The sequence below is a fragment of the Pongo pygmaeus genome, chromosome 11, assembly GCF_028885625.2.
Source record: "Pongo pygmaeus isolate AG05252 chromosome 11, NHGRI_mPonPyg2-v2.0_pri, whole genome shotgun sequence".
Lineage (NCBI taxonomy): Eukaryota > Metazoa > Chordata > Mammalia > Primates > Hominidae > Pongo > Pongo pygmaeus.
Genome location: NC_072384.2, coordinates 107,901,879 through 107,920,883, shown reverse-complemented (window position 1 = coordinate 107,920,883; position 19,005 = coordinate 107,901,879). Strand labels below are relative to the sequence as shown.

General features: G+C 36.5%; 1 protein-coding gene across 7 annotated transcripts in view; it reads right to left on the bottom strand.

The window, feature by feature from the left end:
* CREB1 (cAMP responsive element binding protein 1) overlaps positions 1-19,005 on the bottom strand; it is a 75,006-nt gene that overhangs the window by 32,775 nt on the left and 23,226 nt on the right. For 4 of the 7 annotated variants that reach the window (XR_008501170.2, XM_054478887.2, XM_063647828.1 and 1 more), the window contains exons 2-5: positions 14,988-15,109; positions 10,374-10,520; positions 3,183-3,283; positions 413-555 (exon numbers count right to left, since the gene is read on the bottom strand). Coding sequence is in view for 5 of the 7 variants with exons in the window: in XM_054478887.2 (XP_054334862.1) it covers positions 413-555; positions 3,183-3,283; positions 10,374-10,520; positions 14,988-15,101 (505 nt within the window). In the remaining 2 variants the exon portion in view is untranslated. Of the gene's footprint in view, positions 1-412; positions 556-3,182; positions 3,284-9,586; positions 9,629-10,373; positions 10,521-14,987; positions 15,110-19,005 lie in introns of all 7 variants that reach the window. The other 3 variants (XR_008501169.2, XM_054478884.2, XM_063647827.1) reach the window with 1 other exon arrangement.

The window sequence follows — 19,005 nt, the reverse complement described above, 5'->3', positions numbered from 1 at the left end:
TAAAATGCTACTTTCAGAAGGCAAGAAAAACTATTAAAATGAATACCGAGATATATTCAAGGAATGATTTTTTTTAATCTAAAAAACTCATGTTCTCTCAACACATATGAGGCCTCAAACCTAGGGTCTCAATTAGTGGTTCAAAAACTTCAGACTTTTCATGCATCTGCACAAAACAAAAGGACATCTAAAAGGCTTATATACTTGACTAATCCTAACTAAAACTCTCTGAAGAAAAGAAAATACTACCATTACAGACCTTTGCATAGTGAAGAGTAAAGGAAATATAATAATGGCAGCAAAACTGAGAAGACTTGGCACTTATATGGTTTCTCTGAAGAGAATGCAACTATTAGCTTTTCTCTTCACTTTTTTCTCCTCACAATAGAAATAGAAATTGTCTATTACTCACTATACTGTCCACTGCTAGTTTGGTAAATTGGAGTTGGCACCGTTACAGTGGTGATGGCAGGCGCTGAAGTCTCCTCTTCAGACTTCTCTTCTTCAATCCTTGGCACTCCTGGTGCATCAGAAGATAAGTCATTCAAAATTTTCCTACAAAATTAGAAAACTAGAATAATTAAAAATATAAGTAAAGTTTACTGGCTAAATACAGTTAAAGATGAGAAAACTGACAGAAAGCTGCTAGTGCTTAGGACAGAAGGTTTTTTTTTTTTTTGAGACGGAGTCTTGCTCTGTCGCCCAGGCTGGAGTGCAGTGGTGCGATCTTGGTTCACTGCAACCTCCGCCTCCCGGGTTCAAGCAATTCTCCTGCAACAGCCTCCAGAGTAGCTGGGACTATAGGCGCCCGCCACCACGCCTGGCTAATTTTTTTGGTATTTTTAGTAGACGGGGTTTCACCATGTTGGCCAGGATGGTCTCGAACTCCTGACCTCAGGTGATCCACCCGCCTTGGCCTCCCGAAGTGCTGGGATTACAGGTGTGAGCCACCACACCCAGCCAGCAGAAGTTTAAAATATATAAATTACATGAATAAACTCTTCATCGGTCAGGGATTGATCTAGATGTCAAAAGGAACCCAAATATGTACAAAAAAAAAAAAAGATGTATTATCTTTAACCTCAATGTAAGGAAGGGTGCAATTAAGGGTAATAATAAGACTGACTACATTAAAAAAAATCTTTTGCATCTCAAAGAACACACACACAAAGTCGGAAAGTAAAAAGTCAACGATCAACTAAAGGGAAAAAAGATCAAAACCTGATTTTTAAATTCTCACTTCTCAGATTGGGAAACATAAAAAAGTGTAACAAAATCTGTTAGCAAAGTTACAAAAAAAAAAAAGAAAAAAAAAACAAAACAACAACAACAAAAAAACCACCACACTCTCATACATTGCTGCTGGGAGTATAAAATTGGCACAACCCCAATATAAGGAATTGTTGATATTTAAGGAAATACAGGTGTTCGTGCCTCAATCCCATTTCCAGGAATTCACCCCAATTCCAACAATATGAAAATAAACTTGCTTAAGATTATTCCCATTGGCACTGTTTGTAACTGCAAAATACTGGAGACATATATCCAAGGTCTAAAATCAAAAAACAAATAAAAAGGAAAAAAAACACTGGAAACAATCTATATGCCTATATACAGGCGAGTGGTTGAATAAACTATGGTACATCCAAATAATGGATACAGCATATCTTTTGTGGAAGTAAAAAAAGGGAAATAAGAAAACGGACATGTATCTGCTCATTTGTTCAAGAAAAAAAATCAGGATAGATAAACCAGAGTAATGGTTTTAGCTATTTACTGGGGATGAGTAGGAAAGAAATGAAAACGACAGAAGGAATGGGGAGGCACTACTGAGTATACCTTTTTTGTGCAATTCTGACTTTTGGTACAGTGTTAAATGTTTCACTTACTAAAAAAAAAAAATAAAGATCAACAAGGATGGGTGGAGAAACTCTAAAATGGAACCCAAAAACAAAGGAACCATACCATATTTCAAATGAATAACATAATCACACTGAAAGGTGGGAAAAAACCCCTAAAAACCCTAACCCAAGTAATTTTTGATATCTTAAATTTGTAACAAACTAGTTATAAACTCTGTCCCTTTATGCTGTTATTATCAAAAATGACATCTTCATATATCATGTGCTTATTCACATAAATTTATAGTTATTGTTCTATGCCTTTGTCTTTCCAATCACTTATGAAAAAAAGGAGTCACAAACCAAAACTATAATAATCCTGGCTTTTGTATTTACCTGTGTAATTACTTTACTAGTAGTATTTGGTTGGATTTGCTTCAGGATCAAATGTGTTATATACTAACAGGAGATATACTTCAAAGTTAAAATCTAACACTAGCTATACTTAAATTATGAATACAAATACATATAACATAAACTGGTAACATAAAATTTCTTAGACCTCAAAATCAATTTATTGCTAGTCACTTAGGATTCTTAATTTAATTGTAAGGACAGAGAAAAGGGTTAGTTTAATAGCCAAGCGGGGGGAAAAACCATCCCTTTGAAAAACAGGAATATATAAAAAATAATTTACACTAACAAGGAAGATAATTATGAGTCTGAAGTTTCTTCAACGCTGAAGTAAACTTATCAAGATTTATGGAACTGCCCTTCCTGAAGATATTTAATGTGGAGCTAATTTTTACATTAAAAAATGGTTTTGGTTCCCCTTGGAGGCAAGGCATGGACTAGGCAACATCTATAACTGAACATAAAAATTACAGTAAGCTACCGCTAAAATTAGGGGATGTTAGTAAAGCATCTCCCTGAGACAATTATTAAATTAATAGCTATCTGTTAAGTACCATGGCATAAAAAATGGTTTGCAATGTGTTACTAAGTAGATAAATAACGGAGCCTCGGAGTTGGCTTATAACTAAAAAATGCTATAACCTTATCAACTGTATTCCAAACTTTTAACAGAAAGACAGCCAGCACAGTCTACAGAAACAGAAACAGAAAAAAAAAAAAAAAAAAAAAGGACTGGTGAGAGTAACAAAGTGCTCTTCTTATTCTGTAGGATAAGCTTCCACTTTATTTGAGACAAATAACTCAAGATGAAGAAAAGTAATCTATAAGGAACTGACTTGAGCAACTAACTGGTCTTCTGACATCTCTTTATCTGCAACTACCTAAGACTTCCTCCACATCTTTGATTCTAAATATTAAATTCCATACCTGTAGGAAGGCCTCCTTGAAAGAATTTCCCTTCGCTTTTGGGAATCAGTTACACTATCCACTGACTCCTGTGAATCTTCACTTTCTGCAATAGTTGAAATCTGAAAATAAAGAAAAACTTCATATTGATAATCAAATTTAGTTCCTATAAAATTTTTATTAAACAGTCAAATACAAAAAGTCATATATAAACTTTATACATGCTTCAGTAGAAAAAAATCAGTTCTTATGGGAGACAACCAAACCAATCACTCTCCCCTTCCCTTTACTTACCCTATAAACTAAGATGAAGTTAGAGAACCTGAAATAGTTGCAGTTTAATTTTTTTTTCAGGACTCCATGTAATCAATCCTAAATGCATCAGTATTACTTACCAGTTTTTTCTTACATTTGTTGGAACAAAACTACCAACTAAAATAAGGTTTCTGATATAAGGGATAAAATGGATGGCTAAATATTTGGTCCTAAGTCTATATAGTGACTATACCAATATTATTCTTTAACTGTATAAACACTTATGAATATATTTACAGTTGTACAGTAAGACTGGCGATCCATCATCACATCCCTGACAGTTGTTCCTAGCAAGTTAGGAAAAACTCCTAACATGTTTCAAAGTTAGCATTCCATAATCACTTTAAAGTAAAAATTCAAGGTAAAGAACTATGCTTTTCTGATAAGAATACCTAGACTGAAAAGTAATGAAGATAAGTGAATAAAAATTTTACATGGGATATTAATGATAGAAACTAGAATCTACAGATGCCTATGTGCCAGGTGTTATGCTAATGCATTTACATATACTATATTACTTAATACTCACAGTAATGTAGGCGCCAGATGGGTACTATACTATTATATCCATTCCATAGATGGAAGAACTAAGGCACAAAGAAGTAACTCACCCGAGTCACAAAGCTAGGAAGTAGTGGAGCCACTGTCAATATTTAGTACCTCCATTTTAGACGTCCTTACCAGCATCAAAATCCTGGTGATTCCAGTCACAAACCAGACTGTTCTAGTCTCAAACCAGGTTTGTCAGAAGCAGCAACCAGTGGCATTTTCACACCTTTTCTAGACTAGAAGAGTTCACTTACCTAAGTATGCTTGATTGTCAAATTTATACTGCCCAAGTTTCTCTAATCAGCAGAAATGTTATGCTCTTTCCTGAACTAGGGGCACGTTATGCAGTTAGAGTAAGAATTATACTTAACCAAGACAAAAGGGTCTATGTAGGTCAGCTCCACGTCAAAACGTATGGCAATGGCAGTAAGAAAACATATTCAGAGGTACTTGAGAAATTCCAAGCGTACTCTATGTGTGGTCTGAGCCTAACAGTTCTCCCAAGTAGGCATTCATTTTACAGGGCTTTGTGATATGCATGCTCCTTTAAAAATGAAACCAGGTAAAGCTAGTAACTTGTAGTAAAATATATTTATAATGAAGTAATCTGCCCCATCCAAACACTTTAAAGTCTAAGTACAGTCTGAAAAAATCAACAGGCAACATATAATGAATTCACAAATGACAGATAAAAAGATGAGTAATGCTGAATTTAGTCTGTGATTCTCAGCAGAATAATAATGCTGTAATTACTGCCAAAGAAGCACACAGAAAAGTTTCACGTTAATCAGTAGCTGCTGTAACTAGCCCACACACGAGTCTCTGCACAAACTTTCTCACATACAGGAGATCAGGAGCTATGAAAAGGCCTAAGGAAAGGATCAGAAATTCAAGGAATAACAAGACTGAACTCAAAGTTGATAGTACTGTGACAAGTGTTGTTTCCCTTCATTAATACTCCACTCAGAATTCACTTAGCTCCTCTGCGGCTCTTTCTGTGTCCACTGCTTGACTCTCATATGCCCCATCCTTACGTGCTTCTCTTAAGGACATATAGTGATTAAGGAACACCCCCCTTCCAAGTTGGAACTCATTAAAACAACAACATTAAAACATGACATAAAAACTACCCACAGGATAGTTCTGAATTGAAACAAATTAATGTTGTTTTTAAATCTGCGTCCTTTTTTTTTTTTCTAACTCTGGATCTATGACCCTTAATGAAAAAAAAAAAAAAGGTTGCCTTTCTCTGACCTGTAAGATTTTGTCAATTCACACAGAAGGAATTAACTTATCACTATTTAGTGCTTGCAACTTTGTAAATGTAAAGAGAATTCAGACCACTGAAATAAACACAATACTTCTTCTTTGGGAATACCATCCGAAGAGAAGTAAGCCATGAAGCTAATTCCTATGGAGTCCCTATCTACCACTTAATCAATAATAAAAATACTGCCACAGAATATACCAAGCCAAGAATGAAGTTTAATGTAAACTATGGACTCTGGGTAATTATGATGTGTTAATGTAGGGTCATCAAATTATAACATAAATGTACCGGTCTAGGGGGGGATGTTAAGAACAGGGGAAGCTATCCACGGAGTTGGGGAGGGAGTATACAGGTAATCTCTGTAGCTTCCTCTCAATTTTGCTGTGAACCTAAAACTGATATTTAAAAAAAAAATCATACTGGACCCACATAACTGAGATCAATAAAAATCATGTCAAAAATCTATTTTATAAATAACAGAATAAAAACATACATATGAAAAATTATATCCCAATTATAAACATCACATATCATCATCACATTCCAATGATGGAACCCCTTCCTTTTATTCTCATCTCCTATCACTTATTAACTTCTTTCTGAATTCCTTAAATAGGTCTTTAATTTTGGCCACTTGTAAGTCAAGAAATTTTCAAAAAGCTAAACTACCACTTGTAGATATAAAGTTTTAGGTCTGTATTTCTCAACTTTGGTTTATTTAAAACCCATACTACCTGTTTATATTGGAAAGGTGGAGGACTCCATTTTGATTATTTGAAATTTTAAAATAAACTATAAAGTAACTAGAACCAATCAAAACAATGGTAATATTCGATGTTTCCTAAACCTATATATGGTCCTTTGGAAACTTAAGTACTATCCCTCGGTAGAGTTGAGACTCATGGTTTGGATATAGTTTTTTTGTTTTTTTTTTAAGAGACAGGATCTCATTCACTCACCGAGGCTGGAGTGCAGTGGTGCGATCACAGCCCACTGCAGCCTCAAACTCATGGGCTCAAGGGATCCTCCAGACTCGACCTCCTGAGTAGCTGGGATTGCAGGCATGCACTACCACTCCCATCTAATTTTTAATTTTTTTGTACAGACAGGGTCTTGCTATGTTGCCCAGGCTGGTCTTGAACTCCTGGCTTTAAGCAATCCTCCTGCCTGGGCTAGGATTATAGGCCACTGCACCTGGTCTTAGATACACTGTTTTACTCATTTGATCAAGAAGCTTACTGAAAGTCTAGATTAATGATTTTCCAACTCTTTTGATCTGTGTGTATCTCTTATAAATAAGAAAAATTTTACACAGGCATACATTTTTCTTATTCCTAAATTTTAAGTATTCGTATTATAAAACAAGAGTTCTTAAAGAGATAGGATAAGCATAGATATTAAAAATTTATACATTTCTTCCAGATAAATAATGTTATTTTTCAGGATAGTGAGAATGACATGATTTAATATGCTTCATTAAAAAATCATTTAACACTTTTATTTTTTGAGACAGAGTCTCACTCTGTCACTCAGGCTGGAGCACTGCAGCATGATTTTGGTTCACCGCAACCTCCGTCTCCAGGGTTCAAGCAATTCTTGTGCCTCAGCCTCCCCAGTAGCTGGGACTATAGGCGCCTACCACCACGCCTGGCTAATTTTTGCATTTTTAGTAGAGATGGCGTTTTGCCATGTTGGCCAGGCTGGTCTGGAACTCCTGAGCTCAAGTGATCCGCCCGCCTCAGCCTCCCAAAGTGCTGGGATTACAGGCATGAGCCACGGAGTCTGACCTCATTTAACACTTTATAACAGTCATTTAGAAGTCAGATTCTAAGCTTGGGTTTTCTGAAATGTGATTTAACAACTGCTGGCATTGAAAAAGAAAACTTCATGTAGATAACAAAACTAGGTGCATTTGAGGTATGCTTACTAAATAATCATTTTCATTTGCATCTACCAATTATGTAAGCTTTCAATGAGATTTATCTAGTTTATTATTTTCATCTCCCTGGCTCTAAGTCAGTTTATTCCATGTTAATTGGAAGGGGTTACAATTTTGTATTTTTAACAAATAAGTTCAATACCTGCTGAAACTCCGGAAGACTCCTGAACAATTTACAAAGTTCTATTCCTAGGGTTTTAAAGTACGTAGATTTGACATTTTAAAGGAGACAAATTTACGTTGTAAATTGCATCTCCAATCACTTCCCTCCTCACTTACTCTATTCCAGCCACACCCTTCTGTTATTCCTTGATATCCCAAGTATACCCTTACTTCCAAACCTTTGGATCTGCATGCCTTAGCCTCCTTCATTGCCTTCTGGTCTGTGCTGTGCTCCCTGAGCACATTACATAAAGTAGAACACCCTTCCCTCCACATCATTCTCCATCCCTTTCTCCTGGCTTTATTCATCTCTCTCGTTAATTCTCCTCACCTGACACAATTTATTTTTTCATAGTCTGTCTCTTTTCATTAAAATGTGATCTTCTTGAGAACAGAGAAGTATTATTTGCTCATTGCTGTCTTTTATAGCAACTAGAACACTGACACAGCATGTCACCAATAAACATTTGTTGTAGGAATGAATGATAATTTAAAGTAATAATCTATTCTCACATCAAGAGAACTGTACCTTGTATATTTTGGAAACTTTATTCTGGAATATTAATGAGGTCTCCCATCTAGAAGATCCTCTCCTTGTTTGATCATCTCTTTTGATATAAACTATTTCCTAGTTGTTAACACTAATCACCATTAACTGGCTAAGATAACTATTAAAATAGATACTCTATAGTTTAGGCCTTTTAAAGAAAAAAATATTATATTTGTATCTCTATTTGTAGAATCCAGGGTTCAATAAGTCCAACTTAACTTTTATAAATACACACTCTTAAATTAGAAGTACAGCTCACCTTAATGGACCTTAATGGAAAAATGTGTTCCTTAAAGATGAATACAAGCACATTAAAAAAAAAAGAATATTTCTACACTTAATGGCCATAAAATCTTCATGTCCAAATTATGTTGCCCCAGAATAATGATTAAAATCAAGAATACGATCAACAGTAACACATATTACAATAAAAAACAGTACTCTTAGCAAATTTTGTGGCTGTAACTTAAGTAATTTTTGTGTTCTTTATAGAAAGATCTTCTATAAGTGAAAAAGAGAAAGGTAGATGTGCCCAAGGCAATTTGACTTCTTAATGTCCAAACTGGGTCTGGAATCTAGGTCTCCTCACTAGCAAATCAAGTTTTCTCACTATCACCAAGAGGAGAATATGGTTAGGGAATTAGTAATGGCACAGTATGGACAATGGTAAGGTAGCACTCAATGGAATAAAAACTAAGGCAAAGGACTATTGCTCAGTCATTGTGATTTCATAGAAATATCAAGTTCTTAGATCTTTACCTGCACAACACTATCTTTTACTTGTTAACAAATGCCATTCCCAGTGTCTTACGGAAATTCATATAACTGATGATTTCACACAAAAACATTACTTCTCCTCCCCCACACTCCCACTTAAGTGTCAAAGCGAACCAAAAGCACAAAGACAGAATGAAGTAGAGGTGGGTAATAGCAGTTCAATGACTCAATAGTATAAAATGGCTGACAAATTCTACGGAGGACATTTATAGAATGCTTCCAGGACAAAGACAGCACTTCTCCCCTCTACAAATATTAATCAGTTCTGGTTACTATATGTAAAGAAAACATAACAGCGCTCACCCAGAAGAAAACAACCAGGATGGTGAAGAGGAAACAAAGTTATACCATCTAATAAATGGCTAAAGAAAAATAGTTTGTTTAGTCTGGAAATTTTCTTAAAAATAGGAAGGGTGCGGGGGATGGGGAAGAGGAAGCAGTCCAATAGAACAGGAATTAAGACTTGCTAATCTAGTTTCCGAGAATAGAACCTGTGTTTACCCGGGATCACTAGGTAAAAGTTTTAGGAAGATATATTTTGGATCATCACAGGGAAGAATATTTTAGCAATCACTCCTAATTGTAAACAGGTTACCTCAGGAGATTGAGCTTCCTTTCTCTGAAAGTGTTCAAGTAAATGCTGGACTACCATTAGGAAGAGGGGAGAAATGTTAAACAGAATTAAGCAACAGACTAAGGGCTGGGGAGGTAACAAGTATGGCCTAGACCCAGAAGATCTCTGAGGTTTTTGTTCAAGTGTTGAAATTCCATGTTTATAGAGGAAAAGGACAAAGACATAAAGAATAATTTCTCACCTTCCTTTCTAATAATAGTTCTCTCCAAATCTAGGACCTAGGACTCACCTGTGTTCCGGAGAAAAGTCTTTTTAAGTCCTTACAGGAAGACTGTGAAGCAAAAAATATGAAATGGGAGGCTGGGGTTATGGCCTACTTGAATGAACGTTCAAGTCTTTTTTTTCAATAAGCTCAATTGCAATGATCTATACTGCTCTCGATTCCCTACAGTTAAACAGAGTAGTCACCCTCAAAGGTCTACAGTGCCTTTATTACCTGTGGATCAAACCCAAAGGAAAGATCTCTCCAAAGAATTAGATAACATGCATAGTATAATTCCTGACCCTTAAGATGTACCCTCTGAATATATTATTTCAAAGTTACACACTGTAACTGAAAACCCTAAGCACAGCTGATTTTACGAATGCTTTATGTAATTTCTAAGTTCAAATAATATCTTAGGTAAGGTTATTAATTTTTGATCAAGGGTTTATTTTTTCCAATTGCAGATTTAGAAAATTAGTTACTATTTTTGCATCTCAATTTTCCTTAACTGAGGTACTTCAGTCCTACGGTTTCTCCCAAACACTTCCACTTTATCTCATGTACTTCGTTATTTTCCCCAATCAATTCTTTTTCTTCTGCAGCTTAAGAAATTAGTCATTTTCTTTTATGTTTGTTCTTCTGTATATATGTTCCTATACATAAGGTGACTATACAGATGCAGCATATTCCTATACTGTGAATAAAATAAACTGAACTAGATGTGTCCTTATTTTCATAACTAGTGAAAGGAGAGAGATATGGCTATAAACAATAGTTATTAAAATAGATGCAGAACTTTTTATACACATACCTGAACTGTTTGGACTTGTGGAGACTGAATAACTGATGGCTGGGCCGCCTGAATGACTCCATGGACTTGAACTGTCTGCCCATTGGGCAGCTGAACTAGAGTTACGGTGGGAGCAGATGATGTTGCATGAGCTGCTGGCATAGATACCTATGGTGTTGAACACAGAAAAGAATTATCATCCCAGACACTCTATGGCAGTACTCATGTTCAATATGAAATAACTTTTTAGAAGCAAAAACGTGACCTTTTTGCTAGATATGTATTTCACTGATATGAAAGTAATGACTAAATTTAATATTCTTTAAGAAAAAACACTATAAAAAACACCAAAAACTATACCCCTACCCTTTTCAGCTCTTCCCAAGTGACAAAAAATTAAAAACTATTTCCATGTTAGACCAAATATGTAATACAGACTCTCTGAACATGAGATATCACTTTATTTGTATGGCACTTTACATTTTCCCACCTGCTTTCATTTCCAATTTCTGATTTTGCTATTTGAAGAAACTGAAGACTGGGTGATAATGATCTCCATTATAAAAACAGAAATAACCGCTCAATGAGATTAAGTGTTCACCCAAGGCCAACAGATATACTATCCTTGAAGAAACATAAAATTCTAAAGAATATCATATTAAATAAGTCACATTCTAAAATCTAACTGCTCTCAAGCATAAGCAAACCTGACCTACTAAGTCTAGAACTAAGGCAGTTTTAATGAGTCAATATCCAGGTTAAAAGGGTCCTTAAATCATACATGTCTATCAGATGCTATTTATTGCTCCTATGCTTGAACACGTTCAAGGATAGGAATTTTATTTGCTAATTCAGGAAACAGTTATTGGGGACCTATGTTCCAGGAATAATGTTAGAACTGAAACTACAAAAGTGAGAAAGATGGGAGTCTCTGACCTCAAATAAATTATTGGGGGTATGTATCTGAAGGAATGGGGAAAAGAAACACAACACAATTCAGTGTAGTAATGAGGTTTGCTAAAAGAAAAATGGACACACTGAGAATTACTCTACCCAACCTAAGAGAAGGGGAGGCTATCAGGGAAGAATGTGAATTTAAAACAAAAGAAAAAAGTTCGACTTGTCATTATTACTTACAGGGAAGAGTCACAGAATTTCAAGCACAGAGTGGAGTAGTGGCAAAAGCAAAGAGAAACAGCACACATGGCAGAGTGGGATAACCAGCAGCTCAGCACCAATGGTGCACATAAGTGTGTTACTGTATGATGTATGAAGTAGGGAGAGAGAAAACAACAGAGGCAGGTGGGGCTAGATGTGCTAGTCATAAAAAGCCTGTATTATGTCACATCAGAGAAACTGCATTTTATCCTTAGGGTATTGCAGAAGCCACTGAAGGGCCTTTGAACTCCTGAATACCATGGTGATGTTTGCTTTTAGATAGATCACTTTAGGCCGGGCAAGGTGGCTCACGCCTGTAATCCCAGCACTTTGGGAGGCCGAGGTGGGTGGATCACCTGAGGTCCAGAGTTCGAGACCAGCCTGGCCAACGTGGTGAAACCCCATCTCTGCTAAAAATACAAAAAATTAGCTGGGTGTGGTGGCAGGCACCTGTAATCCCAGCTACTTGGGAGGCTGAAGCAGAACTGCTTAAACCCAGGAGGCAGAGGTTGCAGTGAGCCGAGATCGCGCCACTGCACTCCAGCCTGGGCAATAAGAACAAAACTCCATCTAAAAAAAAAAAAAATCACTTTAGTGGCAGTGTGGAAGATACATATTTCAGGGGGAAAACTGGTGGTGGGGAGACCAACGAAGAAAGCCCATGCAGTAGTTAAGGAAAGATGATGAAGGCCAAAAAGAGGGCAGTTAGTAGTAGTAGAGATGGGAACGAGGGAAGTGATTTTATGAAAATTTGGAAGCAGTCCAGAAAGGGCTTTCTGAATGGTTAAAAGAGGTGAGAGAGGAATTGCAGATGACCCACGTTTCATGTCTGAAAGAGAATTGGCAGACTGTCCTTAATTGAAAAAGAGAATGCAAGAAGTAAGGATAGGCTTTTGGGTGACTGGGGTTGTAATGGAAGATGATGAAACTAATCTGACATCTGAATTTGTAGAGATGTTTATTTTAGCAGGCAGCGAAATATGTGACTGTGAAGCCTGGGGGAAAGATCCCTATAAAGACAGTCTTTCGCATATAGGTTAAAACCAGGAGCTTCCATCTCTGGATAGTAATAAAGTCCTTACTTATTAATCACTTTCTCTCTGGCCACTATAAGTCTTGCTTAGTTTTATTTGGTTCTCAAAATGTGGTCCATGGAATAGCTTCATTAGAGTCACACAGGATACTCTGTAAAGTCAACTCTAACAGGAATCCAATCATACTTTCCCCTACACTGAAGTTTGAGAACCATAACCTTATTCAGAGTATCTCATCTCAATTCCATATAAATGCTATTCTAATATTTGAAGCAATTACTATGTTCTCTTTCCTGAGTCTTCTCTAGGGAAAATATACCTAGCTAACGCAATGAATAATCCCTTTTCTACACTAATAATTTTATATAATGGCTCCTCTCATTATAAATTTATAAAATACAGATATAAAAAACAAAATAAAAACCCTTTATATTCCTATCACCCACAGCTAATCACTTTTAATATTTTTGTTGTACACCTTCTAGATGTTAAGGCACATGTACATTCAATTTTTATTTTTATTTATTTACTTTTTGAGATGGAGTCTCGCTCTGTCACCCAGGCTGGAGTGCAGTGGTGCGGTCTCGGGTTCATGCCATTCTCCTGCCTCAGCCTCCCGAGCAGCTGGGACTACAGGAGCCCACAACCACACCCAGCTATTTTTTTTGTATTTTTAGTAGAGACGGGCTTCCCTGTGTTAGCCAGGATGGTCTCAATCTCCTGACCTCATGATCCGCCCGCCTCAGCCTCCCAATGTGTGGGATTATAGGTATGAGCCACCACACCCGGCCCATACATTCAATTTTTATAACATGCTATCTTTACTCAGCCAACCTTTCTTTCTCATAAAACCACTGAAAAACATGCTTTACCGTATCAAAAACACAAACTGTTAGAAAATGTAAGTAGGGAGAAAGGAATTCCCAGGATGACACAATACAGCCGACTCTGGGGACAACCAGACTGGACAAAATAGTGTGACTCCAGAGATAAGATGTATTAAGGGCTATCATCATAAAGAAGCCTGCTGGCATTGCATCTTCTTCTTTTTTTTTTTTTTTTTTGAGAGGGAATCTTGTTCTGTCACCCCGGCTGGAATGCAGTGGCACAATCTCAGTTCACCGCAACCTCTGCCTCCCGGACTTAAGCAATTCTCCTCCCTCAGCCTTCTAAGGTCGCTGGATTTACAGGTGTATGCCACCACGCCTGGTTAATTTTTGTATTTTTAGTAGAGATGGGGTTTCACTATGTTGGCCAGGCTGGTCTTGAACTCCCGACCTCAAGTGATTCGCTCGCCTCAGCCTCCTGAAGTGTTTGGATTACAGGCGTGAGCCACAGTGCCCAGCCTAGCATTGTGTCTTCTTCTTTCTAAAGGGCAAAATGTACAGATGAGCCCAGATTCTTATCTGTTGACCCTATATTGATGGAAGTCCTGGCTCTCTCCCCTTCAATCCTGCAGCCTGCCTTGTATGAGTACATTAAATGTATTTGGCTTTGTCTTATTCCTGAAGGCTGGAGGTAAACCCTGCTGGTCTTAGGAGAAAACACAAAACAGCTCACTCCTGCTGACTATATTCTTGCTGGAAATCCAGTATCTGGCTCACAGTATCTCAGCCAGACACCCAAGTGTGGTGAGTCCTCTATTTCCCATGATTCATTCTTGCTAGATGACTTCTCTAGGAACTTTTAAACTCTTGGAGAAACTGAAGCTACATATATCAGAGCTTCTGCTAGGATTATATTCTCCTGGGAACCTTCATCTGAAAGAGACGGTATCACACTATTACCCAGCAGGTCTGTATTTGCTATTTGTTTTTTAAGTTAACCACCTTTCTCATTCCTATCTATGTAAACAACTGTTAATAAAATAGGTGAGGAGAATGCATGCAAACAAAAACATAAGAATGAGAGAAAATATTCTTAAAGATAGGATGTTAAAGACAAAGATGAAAGAATCAGAAATTATATTTAAAATATACAGGAAACAAAAAGCTGCTATCATCCTTAAAATTTCCTTACATGTCAATTTATTTGCTTATCCTAATTTTTAGTTTAGTTATATAAACTTAGGCTTTCATATTATCTGCATTCCCACTGCTGAAAAATAAATCTGTGTCATATTAAAAAAAAAAAAAAGCAGTTGTCATACATAGCCAAGGTTTTCTTCCCTTATCTGAGAGCACCATTTACCCATAAGTTTAAAATGTAATTATTTCTGGATCATTTCACTAAAAATACTGTATTAGTGTTTAATAATACATTTTACTGTTATTGAATACTATCATTTCTAAATATACTCTAATACTAAGTAAATAGGAATTTTGATATTGTAAGAATATCTCTGCTCATTCTATGTATATCTATGTAATAACAACTAAATTCTCTTGGAAACGTATTCCTCTAGGAAGAGACACAAACTGGAATCTCTCCATGTATTTTATACCTGGGCTAATGTGGCAATCTGTGGCTGGGCTTGAACTGTCATTTGTTGGTTTTCAGCTTCTGTTACAGCTGCATCTCCACTCTGCTGGTTCTCGGCTCCAGATTCCATGGTCATTTAGTTACCTATAATAATATGGAAGAGTGTTACAAGCACCACAGTGCTTTGGGCTTTCATGATTTTAAAGGCAAATTTCAAGTTATAAATAGGATATATGTGGTGGTTAGGTTACCATATGAACTCAGAAATCTAGTTAAAATATAATGTAGCTGAATTACGGTCAAACTTGTTCAAATCTGCTGAGCTATAAAAGTTCTAGTCCCTTCAAAGAAGAAAAAAACATTTCTTCTCCCTTGGCTGTTTCTTCCCAATGGGATATTACCTTGTCTAGAAATAAAAGATTCTTCTTTTACATAAATCTCCCCTACTAACAAGGAGAGGTGCAGTGGTAGCAAAATTATAATTTTTCAAAACTATACTAATCAGGTACAGAGAGATGGCAGAAGAGTGGAAGTGAGCTAATGATGACAGAGTCTTAGATATTGGCTTCATAATACCTCCTATAAGGGTATTTCCCCCCATAAGAAGGAAAACAGCAATTGTAAGCTACTTCCAAAAGTGATTACTAGTGGTAGGACAAAATCAGCCCCTTTCAAGCCCAAACTTTTTAGAGATGAGGTCTCGCTCTGTTGCCCCGACTGTAGTACAAGTAGCGTGTTCTCACAGTTCATCTCAATCTCAATCTCAAACTCCTGGGCTCAAGTGATCCTCCCACCTCAGCCTCTGGAGTAGCTGAGAATACACGTGCATGGCACCATACCAGGTAATTTCAAGAGCCCAAGTTGTGGAATTTCAAGGTAGAAAGGTGGAATAAATGGCCACAGAGCCAAACTAGAGGTGCCAAACACTGAAAAAGTTAAAGCATTCTGATACCTCACCCCATGTATAGCATGCAACACTATACTGTACACATACATACACACACAGAGAAATACCTTTTATATTTTTTAATTGTAAAATTCTGGGTAAGACAGAAATTGATCTTACATTTGGACTCTGCTTTGCTAAGCACTTAGTATATTTGTAGGGTAATGTAACACTGGATGGCAGCAAAAGTGGAGTGGAGAGCAATTCCTACCAGCAGTAGCTACTGTAAATCAAGGTTAGAGAAATCTCTGGTAACTGGGGAAGCAATCCTGTCTAAAGGATTCAGGAAAATAGGCAACGTTTCTAGTGCCTATTATAATTCAGTGCCTCACATATTATGTGTCAAAACAAATTTGTTAATAGTGAGGGACTACCTTTAGTGATTCCACAAATAACACAAAAAGCCCACAACTTTTCCAGAATATATTTCATTTATTTTATAACTCTGAAATTGATCATCAAAACTGTCACTGATCCTTGTGATCATTACACTCCATCACAATGTATTACATACTAATACATCTTGCTATCACTCATAAGGTTCTATAAAAAGAAAGTGTTTTACAAGTGACAGTTTAAGAAATGGAAATGAAAATATCTCTGTAGAAATGAATAGTTTGGAAATACCAAAATCCACAAAACACAGATGACAAGGAAAAAGATAAACAGACTTGACTACATTATTTAAAATATTCATAAAGCCACAAGTGCACTGACCATATAATTGATAGTAATATCCAGATGTAGTTCAACAGTATTCACTGTAAAATTTTTTAATCATAGCAAAAAAACCCTGAAAACAATTATCCATCATTAAGAGAACCATTACAAAATTGTAACAATGAAAAAAAATTAATATATTGACACATTGTAAAATAGAGCCCATTTTTTAAAAAAAGTAAAACAAATTGTTGTAAAGGTTAAACACTAAACTATAAGCAGTAGCTCTGAACAGAGAAATAGAATTTTGTAGAACTGTACAGAATGACTTTCACCTTTAACTCTTTACATATTTCAGTATTTTAATATTAACTGAAGTATCTTTCTTCCCATGAGCATGGATTCAGGATTACTTGTATAATTAAAACAAACTTTAATATCAGAAGACATGTATAACATTTTAAAATAATAAACCAAAACTATACTTTAATCATGATTTTGAGATGCATACAAAGTTTTTAAAATATCAGATACTTTTTTACATGAAATTACCATTTTTGTTTAAATTTTGCCTATTTACCCTATATTTCTAAATTATAAAAAAACTTAAAAATTATCAAATAACTCTGGTTATTATCAAATAATCAAATTATCAAATAATCACTGGTGATTAACTCACTGAGTTATATTTTGCAAACTGTGGTCTTTTAAACTAAAAATAAGACATCAAATGTAGCAAACAACAACAACAAAAGTTTACCTGGGCCGGGCGCGATGGCTCACACCTGTAATCCCAGCACTTTGGGAGGCCAAAGTGGGTGGATCACCTGAGGTCAGGAGTTCAAGACCAGCCTGGTCAACATGGTGAAACCTCATCTCTACTAAAAACATGAAAACTAGCTGGGTGTGGCAGTGGGTGCCTGTAATCCCAGATACTCGGGAGGCTGAGGCAGGAGAATTGCTTGAACCCAGGAGACAGAAGTTGCAGTGAGCCAACGTGGTGCCACTGCACTCCAGCCTCGGTGTCAGAGTGACACTCCATCTCAAAAAAAAAAAAAAAAAAAAGTCTACCTGTAAGTTATCCATAATTTTCATCTTGAAGAAAATGGCATATAAACACAAAAAACTAATTTCAATAACAATAAAATAAAATAAACAAATGAATACACTCAATGACAGTAATGAGTCAAGGTATTAAGAGCAGACATTCACAGCCAGGTGTGGTGGCTCACACCTGTAATCCCAGCACTTTGGGAGGCCGAGGCAGGTGGATCACCTGATATCAGGAGTTCGAGATCAGCTTGGCCAACACGGTGAAACCCGGTCTCTACTAAAAATACAAAAAATTAGCCGGGCGTGGTGGCAGGTGCCTGTAATCCCAGCTACTTGGGAGGCTGAGGCAGGAGAATTGCTTGAACCTGGGAGGCGGAGGTTGTAGTGAGCTGAGATCGCACCACTGCACTGCAGCCTGGGTGACAGAGCAAGACTCTGTCTTACCAAAAAAAAAAAAAAAAAAAAAAAAATAGACATTCATAATTTTTTCTTCATTTTCTCCCCTTGTAAACCATCATTTTATCTAGAATGAAGATAAATACAAATGTATCATAATACCTCCTTTGTGGACAGAGTATACACAACCATTTTTGAAAGACTTTACTCCAAGCCACATTTTTAAAGCTATGCTGTCATCTGGTATGCATAGTTTTATCCTACCATTTGATTAAACACAATCTAATGCACAGATTGACCATTTCTTTCATTTTTATTTATAACACATTGAGACTACTTAATTTTTTTTGACATTTAAGGTATAGAACACCATTACAACTTTTTGTTTTAGAAAATATTACTCTATTACAATAAAATAACAAAGCCATTAGTGAATCCAGTAAATTTTAGTTACAAAGACATACTCAAAATGCTTTTCATCCTCTTCCCTCCACAACTCGATAATATTTCTTTTTAAAACAAAGTGTGATATTTCCAATGTATAGGAGACCCATTTAAACAACTGGTGTTTTATTATCATTTCATTCAAGCAGCCTACCAATCCTTTTTAGGGTAGAGGATAGCCTTATTTTTTTTTTTTTTTTTGAGACGGAGTTTTGCTCTTGTTGCCCAGGCTGGAGTGCAATGGCTCGATCTCAGCTCACTGCAACCTCCGCCTCCCAGGTTCAAGCAATCCTCCCGCCTCAGCCTCCCAAGTAGCTGAGATTACAGGAATACACCACTACGCCCGGCTAATTTTCTATTTTTAGTAGAGATGGAGTTTCCCCATGTTGAGGCTGGTCTCGAACTCCTGACCTCAGGTGATCCGCCCGCCTCCGCCTCCCAAAGTGCTGGGATTACAGGCGTGAGCCACCGTGCCCGGCCAGCCTTCTTACTTTTTATAATTTTTTATCTTAAGTAGATATCAATCACTTGGGCAACAGTA